This window comes from Phytophthora parasitica (assembly GCF_000247585.1).
Source record: "Phytophthora parasitica INRA-310 unplaced genomic scaffold supercont2.10, whole genome shotgun sequence".
Taxonomy (NCBI): Eukaryota; Oomycota; class Peronosporomycetes; order Peronosporales; family Peronosporaceae; genus Phytophthora; species Phytophthora nicotianae.
In genome coordinates, this window is record NW_008648996.1 from 108,755 (window position 1) to 131,029 (window position 22,275).

General features: G+C 49.8%; 11 protein-coding genes across 16 annotated transcripts in view; 6 read left to right on the top strand and 5 right to left on the bottom strand.

The window, feature by feature from the left end:
• The window catches only part of PPTG_06606 (hypothetical protein), a gene marked incomplete at its 3' end in the record, with an annotated part of 1,970 nt that extends 592 nt beyond the window's left edge, over positions 1–1,378 (bottom strand). Inside the window, exon 1 of the mRNA XM_008900651.1 lies at positions 16–1,378. Within this exon, the coding sequence (XP_008898899.1) occupies positions 16–1,311 (1,296 nt within the window). The 5' untranslated portion in view covers positions 1,312–1,378. The remainder of the gene's footprint in view (positions 1–15) is intronic.
• A 946-nt stretch (positions 1,379–2,324) lies between these two features.
• PPTG_06607 (hypothetical protein) lies at positions 2,325–3,944 on the top strand. The gene has a single exon (XM_008900652.1). The coding sequence runs from the start codon at positions 2,433–2,435 to the stop codon at positions 3,849–3,851; it is 1,419 nt and encodes a 472-aa protein (XP_008898900.1). The 5' UTR covers positions 2,325–2,432; the 3' UTR covers positions 3,852–3,944.
• A 108-nt stretch (positions 3,945–4,052) lies between these two features.
• Positions 4,053–4,409, top strand: PPTG_21924 (hypothetical protein; the record flags this gene model as incomplete). Its single annotated transcript, XM_008901092.1, has 1 exon — positions 4,053–4,409. Exon 1 carries the CDS (start codon positions 4,281–4,283, stop codon positions 4,407–4,409), a length of 129 nt encoding a protein of 42 aa, XP_008899340.1. The 5' UTR covers positions 4,053–4,280.
• A 187-nt stretch (positions 4,410–4,596) lies between these two features.
• On the top strand, positions 4,597–6,446 carry PPTG_06608 (hypothetical protein). Its single transcript, XM_008900653.1, has one exon. The coding sequence runs from the start codon at positions 4,743–4,745 to the stop codon at positions 6,168–6,170; it is 1,428 nt and encodes a 475-aa protein (XP_008898901.1). The 5' UTR covers positions 4,597–4,742; the 3' UTR covers positions 6,171–6,446.
• A 663-nt stretch (positions 6,447–7,109) lies between these two features.
• PPTG_21925 (hypothetical protein) lies at positions 7,110–7,526 on the bottom strand (the record flags this gene model as incomplete). Its single annotated transcript, XM_008901093.1, has 1 exon — positions 7,110–7,526. The coding sequence occupies one exon, from the start codon at positions 7,524–7,526 to the stop codon at positions 7,110–7,112; it is 417 nt and encodes a 138-aa protein (XP_008899341.1).
• A 32-nt stretch (positions 7,527–7,558) lies between these two features.
• Positions 7,559–8,266, bottom strand: PPTG_06609 (hypothetical protein; the record flags this gene model as incomplete). Its single annotated transcript, XM_008900654.1, has 1 exon — positions 7,559–8,266. One exon carries the CDS (start codon positions 8,264–8,266, stop codon positions 7,559–7,561), a length of 708 nt encoding a protein of 235 aa, XP_008898902.1.
• A 595-nt stretch (positions 8,267–8,861) lies between these two features.
• Positions 8,862–10,629, bottom strand: PPTG_06610 (hypothetical protein). Of its 5 annotated transcripts, XM_008900658.1 has the most exons (4): positions 10,387–10,419; positions 10,199–10,323; positions 9,299–10,115; positions 8,898–9,228 (listed from the first exon to the last, which is right to left on the bottom strand). In XM_008900658.1, the coding sequence occupies exon 3, from the start codon at positions 10,080–10,082 to the stop codon at positions 9,510–9,512; it is 573 nt and encodes a 190-aa protein (XP_008898906.1). In that variant the 5' UTR covers positions 10,083–10,115; positions 10,199–10,323; positions 10,387–10,419; the 3' UTR covers positions 8,898–9,228; positions 9,299–9,509. The 5 variants fall into 5 exon arrangements, with proteins under 5 accessions (XP_008898904.1, XP_008898907.1, XP_008898903.1 ...); XM_008900656.1 differs by having other exon boundaries at positions 8,862–9,228; positions 10,199–10,629; XM_008900657.1 differs by having other exon boundaries at positions 8,898–10,115.
• PPTG_21926 (hypothetical protein) lies at positions 8,949–9,068 on the top strand (the record flags this gene model as incomplete). The annotated part of the gene is made up of 1 exon (XM_008901094.1): positions 8,949–9,068. One exon carries the CDS (start codon positions 8,949–8,951, stop codon positions 9,066–9,068), a length of 120 nt encoding a protein of 39 aa, XP_008899342.1.
• A 986-nt stretch (positions 10,630–11,615) lies between the features above and the next one.
• On the top strand, positions 11,616–14,417 carry PPTG_06611 (hypothetical protein; the record flags this gene model as incomplete). The annotated part of the gene is made up of 1 exon (XM_008900660.1): positions 11,616–14,417. The coding sequence occupies one exon, from the start codon at positions 11,616–11,618 to the stop codon at positions 14,415–14,417; it is 2,802 nt and encodes a 933-aa protein (XP_008898908.1).
• Positions 14,418–14,733: 316 nt separating this feature from the next.
• Positions 14,734–16,815, top strand: PPTG_06612 (CAMK/CAMKL/SNRK protein kinase; the record flags this gene model as incomplete). Its single annotated transcript, XM_008900661.1, has 6 exons — positions 14,734–14,850; positions 14,995–15,024; positions 15,094–15,878; positions 15,937–16,129; positions 16,190–16,288; positions 16,354–16,815. 6 exons carry the CDS (start codon positions 14,734–14,736, stop codon positions 16,813–16,815), a joined length of 1,686 nt encoding a protein of 561 aa, XP_008898909.1.
• On the bottom strand, positions 16,804–17,399 carry PPTG_06613. 2 transcript variants are annotated; one of them, XM_008900663.1, is made up of 2 exons: positions 17,217–17,399; positions 16,804–17,159 (listed from the first exon to the last, which is right to left on the bottom strand). In XM_008900663.1, exons 1-2 carry the CDS (start codon positions 17,258–17,260, stop codon positions 16,880–16,882), a joined length of 324 nt encoding a protein of 107 aa, XP_008898911.1. In that variant the 5' UTR covers positions 17,261–17,399; the 3' UTR covers positions 16,804–16,879. The 2 variants fall into 2 exon arrangements, with proteins under 2 accessions (XP_008898911.1, XP_008898910.1); XM_008900662.1 differs by having other exon boundaries at positions 16,804–17,399.
• Positions 17,400–22,275: the final 4,876 nt, after the last annotated feature.

Here is a 22,275-nt window from a genome sequence, read left to right on the forward strand (position 1 = left end):
GGCTTTGGAGATGACCGCTCGACCGTCGCGTGCACTACTCATGATGGCACCAGGTTTCTGTGCAGTAGTCGACACATTCTTCTCCGTAGTGGTGTTCTTAACAGGGGCGACATTCTTCTCCGGAGCCGCATTTTTCCCCTTCTTCGAGTTTTTCTTACCATCTTCCTTCTTCGTCGTAGAAGCTGTGGCGGATTTCACGACTACTGGAGCCGGTGGAGGAACTAGCATCACCTTCTCAACCTCAACTGGTAGATGTTTCTTCACGCTCTGCACTTGAGAAGTGCCATTCTTCTTCGCAGGCTGCTTCTGTTGTTTATGATCGGCCCCCTTTTTCGATTTGGTGTTCTTGTCAGCCGATCCCTCGCGCGAACGAATGTTCTTCGCCTGGAGAGCAGGCTTGTCCTTAGCGGCATTCCACACAGACGCACCACCGGCCTGTTTTAACTGGGTACGGATCGCGTCGTACAGGTGCTCGCCGCCGATCTGCTGCATGGCCTCTTGGAACTTGTCGGACTGAGCCTGGTTCGCCATTTGACGGAGCTGGTCTTGCTTGTGCTTGGACCAGTCATCTGAGTCTGTACCAGCACCAAGTAATGCCGAATGCAGACCGTTAGCCGTCGGGTTTAGTACAAGCTGTCCGTTGCTCTGGTGGCTCAGGATCTCACGCAGGATCTCACATCCAGCACGTTTCTCCGGCGCCAGGTCGAGCACCAAGCGCAGCACGAAGCTCATACCCACAGTGTGCTGCACATGCTGCTTCGAGCGCAATCCGTTCGTACCGAAGCGAGCACCAACCACGTAGTCCATCTCGCCTAGGTCATCCCTGCGAGCCAGCTCCTTCTCGCCGTATTTGGTGAGCGCGGCCGACACGACCAGCAGTTCTAGTAGCCCCGGTTGGGTTTCCTGGATCTCCTGGATACACGCAAGCGTCTTCGGATTTACGGCGCCGGCAAGCCACTGATCCACCTGCTCGCGTTTAGTGTTGGCCTTGCTGTTGATCACACGCGCCGTCGGTTCTTCATTGGCAATAAAGAAGTTGTGGAACTTCTGGAAGCGCTCGAAGTCTGTCTTCCGGATCTGGCGAGCTTGTTGAACGCTCGCTGGAGTCACGTCGGTGAGTGCGATAATCTTGCCGAAGTTCTTGTTTGCAGTCTTGTTGGTGTTTGCATTGGCATTCTGAACGACGTTCGGGTTTTTATTGGTAGATTTAGTGTCGGCCGGGTTCACAGGTGCGTTCGCCGTCGACGTGATAGTCGCATTCTTGCTATCGTTGGCGTTGTTTGCCTTCTGTCGCGAAGCAGATTTCGTCATTCTCAGTGTGTTCTGGGAGCGCGGAGATCTGGAATGCTGGGTGGGGATGCTGGTTGGATTGCTGGCAAGTTGCGAAGTGGAGAAGTCGGAGAGCAGGATTCAACACCTTTCTCCGTACGACCCGACCCGAGCAACGCTATTACGTTACGGCCCAGTTTGGGGTTTTGGGACCGCACAGATGTAGTGTGTGCGTCCTCGCGCCATCAGAATCCGTTGACTAAGAGAGGATGAAGGGTAACAATCCGGTCAATGATAGAACGCAGGCAGCACTCGCAGAGGATGGTACTGTTTTCAGGTGATCACGATTTCAGGAGATTTCTAGAATAAACACGAGGGTGAGTTCAGAAACTCATTTTCGTATAACAAGATGCCGCTTACACCTTAAGAAACGCACTGCATGCTTTTGCTGCTTAAAATAGCGTTTGCTCGGTTTGCCTATTCTGATCATGTCAACGAGGAAGCTTCAATGTGCATATGCGACGTCCCAGGGTAGCTCTATGGTGACCAAAGTTTGGTCACAGACAGATTGGTCACAGATACTAGAACACTCAACCGCGTGCAAGCAATTTAAGCAATAGTATCGAGAGAAAATACAACTTTATGGTGGTTAGTTGAATACATTCGCGATATACTTTTCCGTGGAGACTCTCCAGTGGAGAGAGAAGGAGACAGTGTTTGTTGCCTTGCCAGCATTGGGAGCTGTGCAACGGTTGCAGTTACATGCAAAGTATAGCAGTATTCACAGTACTACTATTGGCAGACAACGCAAGTAGATGTTGTAGGGGAATTCTTTTGAGATGTCCTTGTTTGCTCTGCTGTAGAGCAGAAGATGGCAAGCCAAAAGAGCTGCCCACAAGTCTCGCATTTGCGCCCATCTCTCCTCTGACGCAACGATTGGATAAAAGACCATCCACGCAGTACTTAGGGATTGGTTTCAGCTCCTGATTGGCGGATCCCACTTCAGTGACGTAATAGTGACATGTACGTGGTATCCAAATCAAGTCAGCGGATATGTTAGGATCATCTCCAGATCCAAATGGCGGCTAACGGACACCTCGAGGCGCCCCCTTAGTCGATGGTCGAAAGTCACTGTTGCGTCCCCTCCATCTAGTACAAACGCAATGCTGCGCAACGCAAAACCCGCCGACAAGTCCGCATCTTCGGACGTCACCCTGACCGTCCAGGAAGAGCAATTCCTGGTGCAGCCCGACAAGGACAAGGAGAACAAACCAGCGGTCAAGAGCGCAGCAAAGCCAGGATCAACCAATTCTTCAGCACCAACGAAGATCCTGTTCCTGGACGGCGTGCGTGGCCTCGCAGCTCTGATGGTCTGCACTTCACACTCGAAGGAATACATGGCGGATATCGACCTTGGAGCCATTGCAGTCGACGCGTTCTTCGTGCTGTCATCCTTCCTACTGACATGGCTCTTCATGAAGAAGAGTATCCGACTATTAGCACAAGGTGCAAGTATCCGAAAGTGGATGTTCACCCTGGCCGACTACTTCTCCAAACGGTTCTGTAGAGTGTATCCATTATTTGCACTGACAAGCTTCGTGATCTGGTTACTGCCTCCTGAAGCGAAGAAGCGGTACTATTTGATCCAGAAACCAGAAGATTTCGATCTGTACAAGGTGCTGACGTTCGAGTTCGACTACCGCTACTTTGTGTTTTGGACCCTACCACTCGAGATCACTTACTATTTCTTCATCCCGGTGTTTGTGCTTGGTGTGCTCGCATTGCGTCGGTTCTGGTTTGTACCATTCTTCCCGGCGTATTACTGGGTCATCAATGAAGGCTGGTATCAATTCCGAACAAGTCACATGGAGCTACGCCCTCACTTCCCGACGTTTGTCGCCGGTTCGATGGCTGCAGTCATATTCGTAAAAATGGACACGTGGATTAAAACAACCGGCTTTGAGTTCCGCAAGTGGCACGTCGTGGTGATTCGTGTCGTCGAGTACATCACGATTGCAGTATTTCTGAGTATTACCTTCCACGGTTTGTTCTTCCATTGGGTACATGAAAATCCGGCACCAAAGGAAAAAGGGTTTTCGTTCATCAGTCTGCCATTGACGATGATTTTTGTGATCGAAATGATCCTACCGTCTTGTGTTTCCGGTATCTTTGAGTGGAGTGTGCTGCGGTATTGGGGGAAGATCAGCTTTTCGGTCTACTTGCTGCACAGCTTCGTGCTCTACGCGTACTTGGTCGGCTCGCAGCCGAACTGGTACGATAAGGTGTTTTCTCGCTTTGGGCTGATCTTGCTGCTGTCTACGGTCTCCTATCACTTGGTCGAGTATCCATCGCAGTTGCTATCACAACGAATCACTAAGGCGTTAGAGGAGCAGGAAAAGAAGGGCTCTGGTGGGATGGCTACTTGTCTGGGCGACTGGTCCAACCCGCAACGAGTGCTGGCAAACCGATTGGCGCGGGCTCAGGAAGCCAAGTCCTCTGGGACTTTAAAGAGTGTGGTGCACAAGATAAGAAGCAGCTCGATGTCGCTGGCCATGAGCAAGCCACACGAGTCGATAGCGTGAGCGATATATGTGTTGTGTGTAGTGCATTTGTTGAACTCTGTCAAGAGATAACTAGATATACATCTATTCAACCGCAAGCGCATTGATCCTTGCTGCAAGTGAGCCGGTACCTGTCGATCTTGAAGTCCAGGCGGTCGACACGTCATACGAGTAGCGTGTCCAGAATCGACTAATTGTCGATCGTGAATGCTCATCAGGAACATTCTTGCTGTGGTGAACCTGAATCAAGCTGGCAAACCTCTACTGCGTTCGCATTACGACAATGCCTAGTGATCGACATCCTGGTAATTGCATCATGATGATGCAGTAGATGTTACTCGCGTGCTTCTTCAGCGAGCACGTTAGCACTGGTCACTCCAACGGTCGTCTTCATACTGAAACCAAATCAAAAAGTTCAGACCGGGGACACGATCGGATTTAAGGGATCCCATGGAAATTCTCACTACAAAGTTGTGCCAGCAATGTTCTCGCACAATGAACCACAGATCGCGGCGATGCCAGCCAGCACCACAGGCTTGGAACTTTGCTTCGACGGGCGGCGCGAAAACCAACGTCTGATCGAGGCAGATCTTCGCTTTCAAGCTACAAATGTGCATGAATTATGTAAATACACAGTAGAATGCTATACATCAGGTACTTTATCCTGTTCTTTGTAAGATTGACATCATTATTGAATATACTTTTATAGGATATTAGGTTTAGAGAACCAAAATCCGTGGTAAAGACAGCAACACTTGGTTTTTGTATGGGGACAGCCAACACGCCAATCCCGGGATAGCCGTTTACTCGAGCTGAAGCCACCTACGCACTCATGGCTCCCCGGACAGCAAACCGTGCCACACTTGGCATTTGTCCAGCGGCCGAAACCCCTCGTAGACCTCATTGCTGACAATGCTGCGCGCCCACGCACCATCGGAGCATGACACCACCAAGCAGGCCGACGACGTGGCTGTGAACGTGCAGACTACGCCCGAGGACCAGCCGCTATTGGCTCAGGACGAGCAGGACAAGGACAACCAGAAGAAGCCCGTGAAGGCCAAGAAGGCGGCCGTGGCGGCCGCTCCACCCACGAAGGTTTTATTCCTAGACGGCGTGCGTGGCCTAGCTGCTCTATTGGTCGTCACGCAACACTCGCACGAGTACATGCAGGACTTGAACCTGGGCGCCGTTGCGGTGGACTCGTTCTTCGTACTGTCGTCGTTTCTACTCACGTGGCTCTTCATGAAGAAGAGCATCCGCATGCTTAATCAGGGTGCGGGAGTCCGCAAATGGATCTTCGCGTTGGCCGACTACTTCTCCAAGCGATTCTGCCGCGTGTATCCACTCTTTGCGCTCACATGTATCGCATTGTGGTTCATGGACGACGAGGACAAGAAGCGCTACTTTCTCATTAAGCAGCCGGAGAACTACGACCTGTTCAGGACTCTGACGTTCGAGTTCGACTACCGCTACTTCGTCTTCTGGACATTGCCGCTTGAAATCTCCTACTACTTCTTCATTCCCGTGTTTGTATTGGGCGTTCTAATGCTGCGTAAGCTCTGGTGGGTGCCGTTTATCCCGGCGTATTACTGGGTTATCACTCAAGGCTGGACTGAATACCGCACGAGCCACACGGTAATGCAGCCTCATATCCCGACGTTTCTGGCTGGATCGATGGCTGCAGTGCTGTTCGTTAAACTTGACACGTGGATCAAAGCCAGTGGATTCCAGTTTCGATTTATCCACAAGCTTATCCTGCGTACGGTCGAGTACAGTGCACTGGCGGTGTTTTTGAGCATTGCCTTCCGTGGTCTGTTCTTCATCTGGGTCCACGAGAACACGGCGCCCAAGACGCCCGGCTTCCCGTTCATCAGTGTGCTTGTGACTACTGTATTTGTGTGTGAAATGCTGCTACCATCGCCACTATCGTCGATTTTTGAGTGGAGTTTCCTACGCTATTGGGGAAAGATCAGCTTTTCCGTCTACCTGCTGCACAGCTTCGTCCTGTACAACAAGTCAGTGAGCTCCCAGCCGAACTATTACTGCCGATTGTTCTCTCGTTTTGGACTGCTCTGTATCCTGACTACCACAACATACCACTTGATCGAGTATCCGTCGCAGTTGCTGGCTCAGCGTATTACCAAGGCGCTGAACGAACAGGAGACTAAGGGATCAGGAGGTATGACTGTATTCTGGGGCGAATGGGCGAATCCTTCCAAGGTGTTGGCGCAGCGGCTGGCAGCAGTGCAGGAAGCGAAGGCCTCGGGCAAATGGATGCAGCTGCTTGGCCTGAAAAAAGATACACCAGTTAAAGAGCAGCCACATGAATCAGCAGCTTAAGCTGTGTGTAAAGTGATACGGGTGGACTTATCCTGTTGTATGTTGTGCTTTAACCTGTATTAAAGCAATGAATTCAGTACAATGTCTTCTGAATTCACACCATTACGAAGAGCGCCAGTCGAACTCATGAAGTAAATGTATTTAGTTTACAGGCAAAATGAAACAAAGAGCGCTATCCTATCGAATGCACGAAGATAAAACTCGATACAGATCTGTTTTCTAGCAGCTATAACAGTATTGATGACGGAAGTTCTGGATCGTGATCTTGAATACGGGGCATTGCTTGGTCATGTTGGGTCTTACTACCCAAGCACACACGTAATGAGGTGTAGCTTAGATGGTCTTGGTCATGTTGGTCTTACTACCCAAGCACACACGTAATGAGGTGTAGCTTAGATGGTCTTCTGTAGATCCGCTGAGCTTGTATGCAGGCCTTCCTTTGTTCGAAGTCTTGATTCCAACTTAACGCAAATAATGAGTATTCACAACGTCTGGATCCAGCTTCACGCGTCAAGCCTCGAACTGATTCGAATTGTACCATGTCTGATCACGCACGTAATGAGGTGCAGTTCAGTCACGATACAAGACGATTCGCCCATTAAGACTTGACAACGACATCCACTGCCCACTTAACATCCAAAAACCTGAGCAAACACGCAATGGGGTGCTGCTTTGGCATGTCCGTCAAGAAGGCGGTCGATAACGTGTGTGAAGCTGGAATCCATTCGACTACTGGTACCTGAACGCGCACGTAATGAGGCGCAGCGTTTGGTACACGCCGTCGAATACGTCGAATACTCACATATTTGCCTGACAAATACCTAATGCTCCTGTGCACGTAATGAGGTGCAGCATTCGCTAGGTGATTTGTGCAGGCAATGGAGTTGAACTGGTTGGCTTGAAGCGCTATGCATGAGCGTACTAGTGATGAGGAGACACTCACGCGATAAGGGAAATCTTGACTTGAACGTGCGTGGTTGTAGGTACGACTTGGAAGGAAGGTAAGCTTGTACTTGGAGTATCTCTAAGGTTCTGCGCAAGCTTGGCACGTAATGAGGTGCAGTCAAGGGCAGAAACCTTTTGGATCTTGAAAAGTAGGTCGCTTGTCCATGCGAGTAAGCATGCAGAGAACGAATCTTGGGTCTTGAACGTATCTTGGTGGGGGATGGTGGGTTCACCGTTTACCATTCCTCCTCTATTGGTATCAACAGAGAATAGAGTGACGCGTTGGTGAGACGCTAAATAGGTAAGTCTAAAGGCCCGCTTGAAGGTGAAGTACTCGACTGGGGACGGAGAGCGCAGGTATTGGCTTGGGGTCGTTGGCAGCATGAGAGAAGAAAAGATTAGAGACGACATTCACATAATTCAATGACAAGCTCACCTGGTACCTAGAAGAAGCGAATCGCGACGGAAGTCGTGAGTCCAGCCACAGAGAGTTCACGCTGATGGAACTCGTACGAGCGCTGGTGCTCGTTCACATAGAGGTGTGTGATGTCCTGCAACGGGATACGCTTGCGCGGCGAACTCTTGGATACTTTGGCAGTTTTCTTCTGTTCTGTCACTTTGATCTTCTTCTTGATAATCTTCTTGACCTTTTTGGCAGAAATCTTGGGCTCCTGCGGCTTCTTCACGGGTGTCACAAGCCCCGCCTCGACCTGTTTATCTTCCTTCTTTTCAGTTGTTGTCTGCTCCTTTTTCTTTCTGGCGGGTTCTGCTTCTACTTTCATCTGCTGCTTCTTGGCGTGTCCTCGCCCTTCATTGCCATCATCGGTAGCATCGCGTCGTCGCTTGAGACTTTTAGCTGCAGGTTTCGTCTCAGCTGTGGTTTCCCGTTTCTTAGCGCGTCCTCGCTCAACACTGCCGTCGTCGGATGCTTCACGGCGGCGTTTGAGACTGCGAACAGAGGCCACGCCACCCTCCATTCTGGTGCTAGAGCTGTTGCGTCTCGGAGGACGTGGAGGCGTGCGCGACGTAGCGGAGGCTGTCGAAGATACTGGCCGCGCTCGTCGACGGATGACGTAGCCGTAGTTCTCCTTATTGGCTTCGTCGAAGTACTCATACTCGCGGTAGATGAGGGGCAGAAGGTGATCCAACATGACTTCGAGTACTGGGGTCGTTGCTGACTGAGTGCGGAATTGGCGGTCAGCTTGAAATCGAGCGCCAAAACCAAAAGCTCGATTCCCGCCAAAAGTTGTTCAAGCACGAAAGTAACCGGTGTTCGTACCGGTATATTTTGGTACCCAATTTGTGGTACCGATACCTCAGAAGAGTGACTTAGGGAGACTACAAACAGTACCGAAAAATTGGTACAAAAACGAGAACTGTGTGACGTCAGCTCATTTGAAGCACATCGTGCTGCTATTCCTCCTGCTGGCTGACAGCAAATTGCTGCCGTGCAGGCGCCACGTGTACAGTAGCGTTCTCGACGGAAAATTGGCAGCTACAACACGACGGCATCGAAAGCAAGCATGTTTGATTGCGTTGATGCTGATGGTGGACTGTCGAGCGCGAAGATGACGACGGACGACGGACTAAGCGCAGGCCACAGACTCCGTGACGGAGCCCCAGTCTGTGGATGAATCGCATCCTTAAACCTGCTGGCACAGTGCGTTCATGACGAAGCTCAGCAAATGATCGTCTTCAAGGTGCAGGGAAATGAGCTGTATCTTGTTTGCGATGAGGCAACAAGTGCTGAACTTCTGACACCTCAGAAAGAGACCGTAACGAAGGGAAAATTACGCTTGTATATATCTACGCTTAAAATCTTGACTATAGTTAATGCAGCAAGAACTCCGTCACGACTCGGACGCGCTGGCCTGTAATGACGACTTGGACGTCACCGCGCCGAGTCGCCAGCTGGAGACAGATCGTTCCGGGGCGTGTCCGGGCCCAAGCTAACTTAATCCATTCGTGCAGCTACTAAATTCCGTGTATGCGGCGTCGCTTCCTTGCCCCGTATGGGCCAGCCGACTACCATATCTATCAGCGGTCACCCTCCTGGCTCGCCATTCTCCTCTACGAATACCGAAGATGCATGCAAAACAATTATGATGCCATGCTATGGTACCCTCATATTAGCCTGCCGTCGAGCCAATTATAACGTTAGGGGCAAATAATAAGTTCCCTACCTCTCCGCGCGGCGTCCGCCCTCGCCTCGAGGCGTCTATGTGTTGCTCTAGTCTCCGCGCACTTGCTTCCGCTCGCAATGGGTGCTGCCATCCCCTCTATATACAAATATGATCGGGCATTGTGTCTTGTACGTCGGCCCGTCGACGCGTTCCTTCACCCGCTCTAATGTGTGCGTGTCGCGATCTCTCACAACTCGCCTTGGCTGCTGGTTTAAATCCACTCTGACCGCATGTCGAAGATCGACGACCGACGTGGATTCATCTCTGAAGGTCGTTCAGCTGCTGGAGACTTCTCCTTGTCTTTCGTCTCTGTCTCCTGCTCCGGCTCGCCATCTTCGGGGACGGACTCGGGGATCTTAAACGAGGAGTTTGCGCTGGACGGTACTCTGCTAGACGGTACTCGCTTGCTTACAACCGGAGACTTGGCGTCCACTAACGACTCAGGCTTCTCACCCGTCTGTCCGATGTATCCTGGGGTGAGGCTCTGCATCTCCTGCACAGCAGCCTTAATGGCCGGGTCTGAAGGTTCGCGGTGCTCATCGTTACTCAAGTGCGTAGCGAAGGCTGGAATATCCTCACGTGGACGTTGGCGCAATGCAGCGGCGATACTGGCAGTAGAGGACAGCACGCGACCGCTTCGCCTCTGGATCTCCAGCTGCTCAGCTAGTGCCTCCTCGATGTCGATGTCGGCGCCATACTCGGTCCTACGCTGTAGCTGCTCCTTGCCCTTGGGCTTAATGCGGCTGAAGAACCTGCGGATGCAGCGGAAGAGCGACTTGAACATCTTCAACCGATGCCAGTGCCAATCTTTTCGACTCTGAAATGCAGCGAGAGAAGCGAGGTTGTTTGTTAGCCGCGACGCATGCGACGGTTTCTCTTATCAAATGCAAGTGTATCTACCGATTAGATGTCTTCTTCCACCCTCCCAGAGAGAGTGCGCCAATGCGCTGGAGCTGCTTGTTGCCGCGTTGCAGGCGCGTTCGATCGCGACGTCGAGGTTGATTCCGACCTGCGCGTTTTCCGGCCTTTCGAGTTGTTAGACAGAACTCAGGCCCCAATTGCTGGCTAGGGCTGCACGCGCTACTTACGTAGGTGACGTTCTCGATCCCTGGTTTCTCGCAACTGTCTTCAAGTTTGTATCTGTGGCGCACCGGCTACGCACCCGAACTGGCCCAAAGTGTGCGATCAACGATATGATCGACAAGAGTAGCGATTTGCCTCGGTTTGACTTTTTGTCCTCTACAATGTAGAGTCTACATCATCGGTCTCAGCAATGCAGCAGTCTCCAGCATTGAGACTCCATGCTCTGCGTGTGCTCTGCGGAAGAGTTGATTTTCGAGATGTGGGGTAATCTCGTACGGCTCCATTTTGCCAGCGTTGCTGTAATTTATGTAGTCTGTAAGCGCTACGTGTGTAGCTAGACATGTGTTGGTAATAAGCAACGTGGTATGCAGCATGCTCGGGTAAGGAGGTGCGTTCGTTAGCTGCATTATGGAGCCTGTATCAGTTGATATCCAACTTGGATAAGACCCCGACGTGCAAGTTGCACTGCAACTGGTGCTGAATTACAAAGGTGAGTCCTGCGTGGCAACGCTGCAGTGTAGGACCATCATTTTCGCGAACTGTTGCTAACGCAAGTTTCATTGCTTTCAATTGAGCAGGCACTAACGATATTTGCTCGAGAGGACACAAAGTCTGGCTCAAAATTAACTGCAAAGAGAGTTGTCAATAAACTTTGCATTTTGAAAGCATGCTACAAGAAATGCTTTTGGCGCGCATTTTCTAATGTTTTAATTAACATTTAAATATCCAAGAAGCGTACCCATCGATAGTAGCCATGCAGGCCACAGTGGACCTACCAATGTACTTCATAATGAATGTCAACCGTAATATCCAGCCTGAAATCATCCCTCCGCGCTGGTCAGCGACCATGAGAAAAATGAATGCGCCAGGAGAGTCGCTCACTTCAGACTGTAGGCTGCAGTCTGGTCGCCGACCAGTGGTCTGTCAAACCGGAGGCACCAACACCAGCGTCGTGCAGTCACTGCGGCACGAACTTGGTGACCAAGCGTCGAGAAATTCTCAGTGGGAGGATGCCAGTGGCAGTCGTCGTGTCTGCGATCTGATTCTGCCTGAAAGCAAAACCGAATTGTTTGTTACCGGATACTTTGGTGTGCGCCACGTAAATACCTGCATCGATTAAACCCTTCCTCATTTTAATCGATTGTCACATTTAATTGATTACGCACCTATCTGACCTCCCAAATTCCATCGCTTCAACCCTCCCCCAAAATTCGATTCCGCATTCGACGACACCATGGCGGAGGGCGCGCTCCTGCACTCATGTGCCGTGTATTTGTACCTCTATGACGATGCCAGCGGCTCGTACACGCAGCAGACAGATGCGGCTGTGGGATGTGCACTCCTGGCGGGAGAACGTGCGGCGCAGAGCGGCTCAGACGCCTTCTCCCTGTTACTATACGACACACAAAAGGCGCCACTCCTGCAGCTTCCCGTGACGCCCAGTGCGCGCTTCGTTCCTCAGAAAGATAATTACGTGAACTTCTACGAGCGCCAGACACAGCGAAATTTCGCTATGCGCTTCAAGGACGCAGTTACGAGTGAAGCATTCATGTCCGCAGTGTCCTACGCCAAGGCTCAGGTTTTAGTGCACTCCAGCAAGTCCTACGACCGCCACAAGCCCGCAGTACTGGTAGACCAATTATCTATCGGTAAGGAAGACGCCGCTCCGCTGAATTTTGGCGACGTGGCGGGTGTCACGATCAAGAAATGGCAGGGCACGATTGAGCAGCGAGAGAGCTTCTTCTCGGCCAATCCGCTGGAGATTGAGCAGCAACCACCGACTGAGGCTAACGGTGATGTGAAGAGGATTAAGTTACAAGAAGGAGCGAGTGAAATGGACCCTTTTACGAGGATTCTGGCCACGGAGGCACTCGTGGGCATGCAAAAGATGGGGAAGAGACTTGTGACCGTGACGTTCCCGGAGACAAGCGAGTGGGTTATCGCAGAGATGGAATTGGTCAAAGTGAAGAAGAACACCAAGTCCAGCGCAGCTACAGCAGAGCATAGCGTGGAGGCCGACGAAGCACAGGAACAGGGTCATGACGAGTTGGTGAAGCGCATGGCGAGTTTATCTCGCATGGGAAGTCAGAGCTCGGGATTGATTGCAAGTGTGAAGACGAAACTGGACAGTCGCGCTTCAATGGAGCCTAATGGAGAGATTGATACGTCCCTAACGCGAGCATCTTCACTTGGACAGCAGTCTGCAGATCCTCCTGCTGGTTACGTTCCAGTATTGCTAGCAGGGCTTCAGTTACCAGGTGAACGACCAGGATCACTCCGCAATTTACATAGTGAAATTCAGACACAAGTGCAGCAGGAAGCTGCGTCGCCCCCTCATGCGACATCGCTAGCTGCTAAGGTGATCGAGCCACTGAAGCATCAGACTGAAAACACTAACTTGGGGACAGAAGGCGGAACAAAGTTGGTGTCGCTGTCAAGCGACATGGAACGTCTGATGAAGGAGCAGTCGGACTTGGCGCGACTTCGTGAACAACTGGAAGAGAGTAAACGCAAGCTTCAATCTGAGGACACAAACTCCAGTGAACCACCAGCTGGATCGTCAAATGGTTCTGGTGGTAATATGTCAAGCTTGACGGAGTACAAACCGACGCAAGATAAACCAGCTCCATTCAAACCATCAGCTTTTGCGCTGATGGGCTCCAGCGCACCACCTATCGGGACTTCATCGTCGTATACGCCAAGTACTAGTAGATGGACTCCGCCAAAGCTTGATATGGTGCCGTCCTTCTCGCCGTCTGCGTTTATCCCTCCTTCACAGCCACCCCCGGCACTTCCTCCAGTACCCAGTGCATTCTCGTCATCCCTAACACCGTACACGACCTCGTCTTTCCCTTCATATTCATCGACGCCAAAATCTGGATCGTCTCCGGATGTCGAGAATGGTATTATTCGTCTGCAGCGATCATCAACGTCGATCGAGTCCACGTTACACGACCTCCAATCGAAGATGGATCGCCTGTTGAACTCCCAACACTCGATGAGATCAACCAAGTTTGTTCCAAGCTCTAGCAAATATAGCGGCGGCTCGTCGTTATCGGCTTCATCTTCGTCGTCGTCTTCTATGCTGCTGAAGAATCTGGAAAAGGCGCTAGCTCAGCGGGATGAGCTCCAGGCAACGAACTCTCGTCTTGAGGAAGCGAACAGCGAGCTCGAAGCGAATGTGGAAGAGCTGCAAAGTCAACACGAATCTCTTCAAATGGAGAACCGATCTTTACTGGATAAGCTGCAGAACGGCAACCACTTGCAACAGGAGAAGTTCCGCTTGGAATTGCGCAGCGTTCAGCAACAGTTGAGCCATACGCAGGAGCAAATGCTAGTGTATCAGGAAGAGAACTTCCAGCTTCGAGCTCAGTTGGCTGCGAAGGACGAACAGCTTGCCAAGGAGAAGACAAAGCTGCAAGAAGATACACAGAAGCAGCTTGAACAGCTCCAGCGACAGCTTGAAGACGAAGTTCGTCAAGGCTCGAAGGATTCGATGGAGAGGATGGCGACGGAGAAGGCCGCACTTGAAGCGCAAGTCGCAGAGTTGACAGCGCAGAAGAAACAGTGGGATGTAGAGCGCGAGATGATGAACAATCGACTGACTCAAGCTCAGAGTCAACAGGTGCAACTTCAAGACGAAACAACCAAGTCTCAGGCGGCTCAGAACTCGCGTGTGCAGGAACTACTGGCGCGTGTTCAGCAGCTCGAGGGCGAATACAAAATGTTGAAGCAGCAAGCAGAGGGTTTCCACTCTGAAGCGCGACACTTAGAGGAGTTGTTAGCTTCGAAGGAGCACGAAATGGCCCAGCTACAATCCGCTAGAAACGATCAAGAGTACGCGGCGTTGAGTGAACTCTTCAAGGAGTTCATGAACGATATTTACTTCCATTTCCAGGACGCTTTCGATGAAGACACCGAGTTCACGGGCAAAGAGATTGTCATGGCTATCCGCAAGATCCTGAAGCAGAACACGATGGATATCCTGGCGAAACTGGAGGAATTCTACCGACAGCAGGCAACGCATCGGCAATGAGGGTAGTCAGCCAGCTAGCTGTCGAGACGTGCGTTGGTGAGAGATAGCGGCGGAACTATCTTGTGCTGGAAAGATGCACGGCCGTGGTCGGAGAAGAAAGAAACGTATGATGTCCATCAAGCCAATTACAGTAAGCTCTAATCCGTGCGAACGCTATTATTATTGTTTGATGTAATTGTTTTAGGTAGAGGAACTCCGGATGACAGTACTGGGAAGATAACTTTAGCTTACTGACCTACAGATAAGGCAGACACGTTTGGTCTGAGTATTGCATTTGGTGCAAGTAGTTGGCACTCAACAAGACACTGACAAAGCTATGGAGGTGCTGGTACTTGCAGTGAACAGCGGTGCCGATACGATGTTCGATGTAGTTTTGGGCGTTCTGGAATGTCCGTGCTCTCAACTACCCACTATCATTCGGGGAGGATCACGGGTAGACTAATCTTGCTCATGCCATTTCAACAGCTTCGGCGCCACCAATTGAAATATTTTCCAGTTTACCATCAGTGAGCTTAACGTGCTGCTGCGGTGATCACTCGTAGAAATACTAACCGAATTACTACGTCGCTCTGACAAGCCTCCTGTAGAACTGCAAGATCATCAAGTGGTATCCTCCCAGCTGTGCTGCATGCTTGTCTTGCTTACTCCGAAGCTAACCGAGGTTCGAACTTTGCAGCTTGTTTCAAGAAAGCGTTTGGACAGAGACTCGTTGTCTGCCTTCATCAAGAAAGACCAAGCTGGGAATGCAGACACGTTACCGACTGGACCTTTTAGTGCTGGCGATACCAGTCACTTGTTACGGAAAATAGGCAGGAAGAGTAAGAAGATCAAGCTCCTGTCCGAGCAGGTTGACTCCTTCAAGGCCAAGGCTCAAGATGCAATACAGAAGGCACAACATCTCGAGATGGAGCAAGAACAGTTCTTCGACGACGTACAGGAAATGAAGAACCAGTTCGATAAACTAGCAGAGAATCACCGCAAACTCATGTGGGAATATCTCCCAGCACGTGACCCAAGTCTTCGCGCGATACCGCGCCTAACAGCAAAATTACCGGAGACTCCTACGACTATCGGACAGTACCCGTTAGAACAAGTACTAGGCTACGGTCAGTACGCTGTAGTTTACACGTCAAGCACGCCCGAACGTGCCGAGTTGGCGATCAAGGCGATAGACAAGCAGAAGCTCGTGGATCTCGTGTCGCTGCATCGCATCAGCTCCGAGATCACGTCACTAAGCGACACTGCTATTCGACATCCAGGTATCTTGGAGTTAGTGGACGTTATTCATACGCACAAGCATGTCTACTTGGTCACGGAGCGTGGAGGTAAGGACTTATTCGAGTTCTTTGGGGCTCATGTGGACGGACTGGGGGAGGATACGATTCGTCCATTGTTCTTAAACCTCGCACAAGCCGTTGAAGTGCTACATCGCAACAATTATTGTCATCGAGACTTGAAGCCGTAAGTTACATGGTGTAAAGTATTGTAGATCTTTGTGCTAATCGATTTTTTACTGTAGGGAGAATGTTCTGTATGCGCCGGAGAGTTCGCATCTGGTCAAACTCATTGACTTTGGTCTGTGCACGAAAGCGACGACAGAGCTGCACGATTTCTGCGGCAGTCCTGGCTTCTTTGCCCCGGAGTTACTGCTTCATGATGGCTACGATGGATGCAAGGCAGACGTTTGGAGTATCGGCTGCATCTTGCTTGAGGTACAACCCTCTAATTGTACGTTTTGATCTCTAGCTTGACTCTAACGTCGTAAATGATAGTTAGTACTGGGAAACACGCTCTTCTCATCGATCTGGATGTCTATGTACGATATTTCGATCCTGAAAGAGCCTAAGACGTTCGGCGAGTGCGTTAAAGCAGTAAGAATCTGCCCCGCTCTGTATTACTCAACTACCCCCAGTCATCTCTAATTCATGAGCTGTAGGCATTGACACAAATGCGAGACTTCTGCAACGGATCCGAGTGGAGATATTCAGCCAAACTACGTAGTGCTCTCGTAGGAATGCTGTGTGAAAATCCGACCGAACGCTTGTCCATACACCAAGTTTTAGCCCACCCATGGCTAACTGTCGAAGGTCCATTACCGGCTTCCCACTCAGTATCAAGAAGAGCGTCACCTGTCAAAACAAAGAGGAGTCACGGTCTCCCTGCCAGCGCCGCAGCTCGAATATCTGACGGTGATGCAAGCATACAGCCGCTCCCACGGTCACTCGACTACCCGCCACTAGTATCTTCTGCTCCTGGTTCTCCACGTGTCCACCATTTGCATTCTCCACCCTCAGCAAAGCTCAATCTACCAAGTTTATCACCGGATAAGCCGCCAAGTCGATGCTCTCCAGAGCGTAAGGCATCAACCAAGCTTGCGTTCAGTGTCACTCGAGTTTAAAACACCCCGTAAAATAGGGATAAGAGTATCATTTAAAGGGTCTGGTTATATAACCATCTCCAGTCTACTGATGCGGTGTAGGGATGGCTGTAAGTAGCTCCTGAGCCTCCTTGAAGATCTCCAGTGACTCCACCTCGTCGCGATGGGCCTTGATGAAGTTGGAGACGTCGGTGGCGGCCTCTTTGAGGCGACTCTGACAGTCTGGAAGCATCGTCTCCGTCTCTACCAGCACCTCCTCCTGCTTACGGATATCGTGCTCGTCCTTGCCGTCAGCGCGCATCTTGGCGATCTTGTCCTGCTGCGCCGCGTGCTCCTTGGCGTAGTATTCCAGGTCCTTCTTCACCCTAAATACCACAGTATAAGCAGTAGAAATCGCAACAACAAACCAATGCATTACGCACCGACGCAGGGTGCCCACTTTGATCTTGAATTGCCGCTCCGCCATGTTATTGCTTCTAGATAACGCGACTCGCCGACTGCAAAGCCGCGAATTGTTGCCTTTCGCACCGGTATACCAGTTTAATCGGTATTTAGTGATTTGAACGTAAACTGAAGGTCATTTGGTAAAACCTTTTCTAAAATATGTTAAAACAGTAAATATTTTGAAGAGTCGTTAAGTATTAGTAATACAACCCTTTTAACTTAGTGCTTAATACTATTACAACCCTGTTAACATAGAGTCGTTAAGTATTACAACCCCAATAACTTAGAGTCGTTAAGTATTACAACTCTTTTAACTTAGTTCCAAGAACTCGTCGGTGCGCATGCTGATTGACCGAGATGGCATTCAGACGAAAAAAAACATTAAAATCTTAATGGGCTTTTTTCGTCTGAACGCCATCCAACGGCAAGCGACATTTTCATCAAAAGTTCTACAAGTTTGTTGTCGTTGAGTAATAAAATATGGCTGGACTCCTCAGACTTGAAGACAATGCTGTCACGGGAGCCGACTTGGCTTTCTACGCACTGACGTCACAACGGAGTTGAGGCATAAGTTTTGCTATATTCCGGAAGAGGAGCATAACTTTGTATGGTAATGAGTGTGGCGAACCTCGCAAAACGTTTTTAGAGCCCGAACTTACACCTTGCGTATTCAAGATACCCGGAATTCAAGCTTTCGCCGAATCGTTTTGTTTCCCCATGCGAACGTGAAAACAATGTTCCTGTATTCATTACTTTAGGGAGCTTCGTGTCTCGACTACAAAAGGCATTCGAACCATTTCACTGGCATCTTTGACTCGTCCATCAGAGCGTCGTCACTGCCGAACTCCACGTCAAAGTGATTGAGCTTCGTCCGATAAAACCTGTCACGATAGGTATTCCCAAACTTCGATTCGGGGATTCCCGCTGCACAACTATCAAATTCTACCATACCGTCGTTCCGTTTGGACTTGTGCGGTACTACCTTGTCAAGTGTTGAGAGGCACTCTTGCACTTGAAAAAGGACACGTGGGATAAGGTTTGAAACGAAAAGGAAAAAGAAAAAGTGAGATTGGTATTAGTGGGAACGATAAGGTATTATCCTATTGTTTGTATCTGGTAGTCTAATACACAGTAAATAACTGCCGCAACCAGTCATTTTGATATAAGATAATAGAGTCACAAGTACCGTGTTCTTCCTGTATCAATTTCCAGAGAGAACATAATAAAAGGAGAGAGCATGACGAGACCTAACCTTAACAGCCTCCCTGGGTCGTCATCAGGAAATGCTATTGGATCAAACGATTGTTTAATCCTGATTGGATTAGATCGACCCTCTTGAAACTGTTCAGTCAGTTTACAAAAATGGCTACACAAAAATCTGTTTTTCGATTTCTGAGGCTTCCAGAGCAGCTATGAGCAATCTGAGGTCAGTTTTAAGCTCTCCTCGTTGAGAGGGTTTTTGATCAGGTCCACCACTTCTGCCCTTCGAACTTTATATCATGCGCGAATCAGTTTTAGGAGGTTCTTATGTTGAAGACGTTCTGATTTGGTTTCAGATTAAGCTTGACAAGACTGTCGAAGACGCGTGTGGTATAACATGCGACACAATCGTCTTTCAGCGCGTCTGTAGGTGGTCTCATTCTCTCGTTTCTCGCCTCCTTCGCCATGCCTTTTGCCAAGTCCTCCAGTCTCCATTGCCAAGTCTCAGTAGTCTGTAGTCTGACCGGTGGTATGTTGGCCCGGAGCTCTGTAATAATACGCCAGCTCCAGACAATATGCTTCGGTAGGCTCAGGTTATGCCAAAGACTGGTGGCAGCATCGCGGCAGCATTAGACAAGCAGTTACCAGCCTTAGAAATGCACGTGAGATCCACTCAACCTACGGTCTCGCTGGTGGAGAAACCCGCGTACCGACTCATCTTCAGAGCACTTCATTCAATTGCAGCAACTAGAAGACACGCAGCCAGACCAACAGCCTCTACAGACTCACGTGAAGCCAAGGAGGAGCTCTCGCGTTCGCAGATTAACTAAGATCAATACACCGGCTTTTTCCAGCAAAATCGAGTCGACCATCACGTCGCAAGAAAATTTGTAAAGCTCTCCAATCTACACCGACATGGAGAGTGGCATACATCAAGGATAGGGTCACTACAGCTAATTGGATTGATAGGTTGATGTTTGTCCGTAAGGTAGTCTTTCAGAATTAAATAGGTATAAGTTCGTATTTTATGTTAACTTATTCAAAATTCGATAATACATTGTTTCTTTGTTTTTTCCCAAAATTGAAAAGGGTAATTCCTGGTTGGCAAAAAAAAAAATGCAAGGTCGTATTTTACTTTTACAATATTGATAATACATTGCTTCTTTGGCTTTTCATTCATTTCACATTAGTATTTCTTGCTTATTCGGTGGCTGTGTACCAGGGAAACCCCAGCGAGGATAAAACCTATAGGATGCAGTGGGTAAACCTATTGTAGGGGAAACTCCACACTGTCCTGTGACTCATTGATATTGTGAAATGAATATGTATTCGACCGTGTTTATTGATCTATCTATTTGCTAATTCACTAAATGATTGCATTCCTAGTTGTCTTCTTAAATTCCAAAACTGATGCTTGTCAAGTGACTTGGTAAAGATGTCTGCTACCATTGACTTTGTTGCAGGAAGCGACCCTGAATTCGTGTCTTTCTACATTTTCCTGAACAAAATGGTAACGGGTGTCAATATGATTTGATCGTCCGTGTAGTTCTGGGTTACTAGTGATTTTAATGCAACTTTGATTGTCATCTTTGATAACATTGGCTTTGGTTGTCAAGAAACCTAGCTCTTTGAGTAGCAGTTGAGGAAGATGACCTCTTGCATACAATGGCATAAGGCAATGTACTCGGCCTGTGTAGTCGAGAGCACGACAGTATGGTGCTTCCTCGAAAGCCATGAGATGGGACTTGTCCCGATCATTGTGACGTATCCGCCAACTGACCTTCTAGTGTCAGGACAATTAGCATAGTCAGAGTCTGTGTAGGCTGTCAAATGATCAACTAGGTTACTAGCATCAACTGACGTTGATCGGCGGTGATGTAGGCAGAGGGACTGCGACTGGGGGCGGTTCAGACGATGGCTCGGAACGCGGAACGCCAAGGAGAATCGAACCCAGGGTCCAGGGTCGCGGAGCTCGAGAGGCTCGAAGGGACGAAGAGGGGACGCTCAGGTCTGAACCTCTGTCTCCAAGAGCGAGAAGGATGGCCGAGTCGGTATTGGACACGCCCCGAGGCCGAGAAATGTTCAACCAGTTCCTCGCGCGGCTGGCACGACAACCAGCGCCGAGCGAAGAGCCGACTCCGGCGAGGACGACGGCTGGTGAGACCGGGGACGCCGCGATGTCGACCCCGAGAGCTCGACAAGGAGACCACCAAGTAGCAGACCTTGGTCAGTCGTGCCAGATAGATATTTTAGCCCTCTTACCACTGCTTTCCAGTGTTCATTTCCAGGGTTTACTATGAATTGGCTGACTTCGCGCATGTAGCATGCTCGATCGGGGCGAGTGCCAACCATGAGGTACATTAGACTGCCTACGACTTCTCTGTATGGAATGTCTTTCATTTCCCCCCTCTCTTCTTGGGTCTGAGGCTCCATGGCTTTCGTGAGTTTGATGCTGCGATCGGAGGGCGTCGCAGTAGGGTACGAAATGAGATGTTTATACTTATCGAGGACATTTGTAGGGTACTTTTGTTGGTGGATAAATATCGTTCGGGATTCACGGTTCCGTTCAATGGACCAGCCGAGAATGTACTTCACCTCCCCTAAATCTGTCATTGAAAATCTCTGTTTCAGGGCCGATTTAATACGGCATACGAGGCTTACTGTGGGTGCTATGATAAGCAGATCGTCCACATAGACGGCAATGTAGCATACTTGGCCATCAAAAGTTGCCATAAAGATACAGCTATCTTTGATCAGCTTGTGAAAGCCGAGGCTCTCACGGAAGGCGCACAGTGTCTGATACCAAATGCGAGGCGCTTGTTTAAGACCGTAGAGGCTCTTTAAGAGTTTGCAGACAATATGATCTTGGTCAGCGGCAGCAAAGCCTTCGGGCTGGGCCATGTATATTTCCTCGGAGAGAAAGCCATTTAGGAAAGCTGTCTTTACGTCCATCTGATGGACCTCGTAGTCTAGCAATGCAGCTATGTTCAGGAGGAGTCGAAGGACTTCCATCCTGATAACAGGAGAAAAGATTTCATTGTAGTCAATGCCATACTGCTGCAGGAAGCCTTTAATAACTAGGCGTGCCTTAAACCTGTCGATTTCATTCGCGCCAGTGTACTTGACAACAAGACCCACCGGTTTGAAGAACACGGCCGCCATGAGGAGGTGGAACCAGAATCCACGTCTCATTTTTCATGAGGGACGCAAATTCCGACTCAGCAGCAATACGCCATTGTCTAGCGTAGCAAGACTTCATGGCTGCTTCGTACGACTCAGGTACATACCGAATAGCAAGTAGGCTAAGTGTTTGAGTTGTGCGTTCTTTATGTTCCTGAATATCTTCCGCTGATGTAAGCTCTGTAAGGTTAACTGCTTCCTCGTATCGAGGGCGTTTGGCAGGGAGATTTGGAGGTGTTGAGGGCGTCTCCGTTACAAAAGAATAAATGATTTCGCCACTGTCAGTGGCATCATTCAGCGGAGTCGGCGTCGCTGCAGGTGTTATAAGGGGTGGGACGTTAGGTCCGACCTTCGGGGAACTGCTTGGTCCAACTCTTGGGGATTGGCTGGTTCGAGTATTGGACGAGGGACTGTCACCAGACGGGGCAGTACCAGCCAGATGAGCCGGTAGCGGCAATGGATCGGGTGTGCCGTCGATATTCTCAAGGGTTGGAAAGCTGTCTTCCTGAAAGACGGCGTCACGGCTGTAAACTATGGCGAAACGTCCATGAGACGATACCCCTTCTTGTGGCTTGGAATACCGAGGTATAAACAGAGTTTTGCTCGCGCATCTCGCTTATCCTTGTAGATGTCATTGATGTGGGCGTACGCCGCGCA

Excerpts from the sequence above, each read along its gene's own strand:
- PPTG_06613 (XM_008900662.1), bottom strand. The coding sequence starts at position 17,260 with ATGGCGGAGCGGCAATTCAAGATCAAAGTGGGCACCCTGCGTCGGTGC.
- PPTG_06608 (XM_008900653.1), top strand. The coding sequence starts at position 4,743 with ATGCTGCGCGCCCACGCACCATCGGAGCATGACACCACCAAGCAGGCC.
- PPTG_06610 (XM_008900656.1), bottom strand. The coding sequence starts at position 10,082 with ATGTTCAAGTCGCTCTTCCGCTGCATCCGCAGGTTCTTCAGCCGCATT.
- PPTG_06607 (XM_008900652.1), top strand. The coding sequence starts at position 2,433 with ATGCTGCGCAACGCAAAACCCGCCGACAAGTCCGCATCTTCGGACGTC.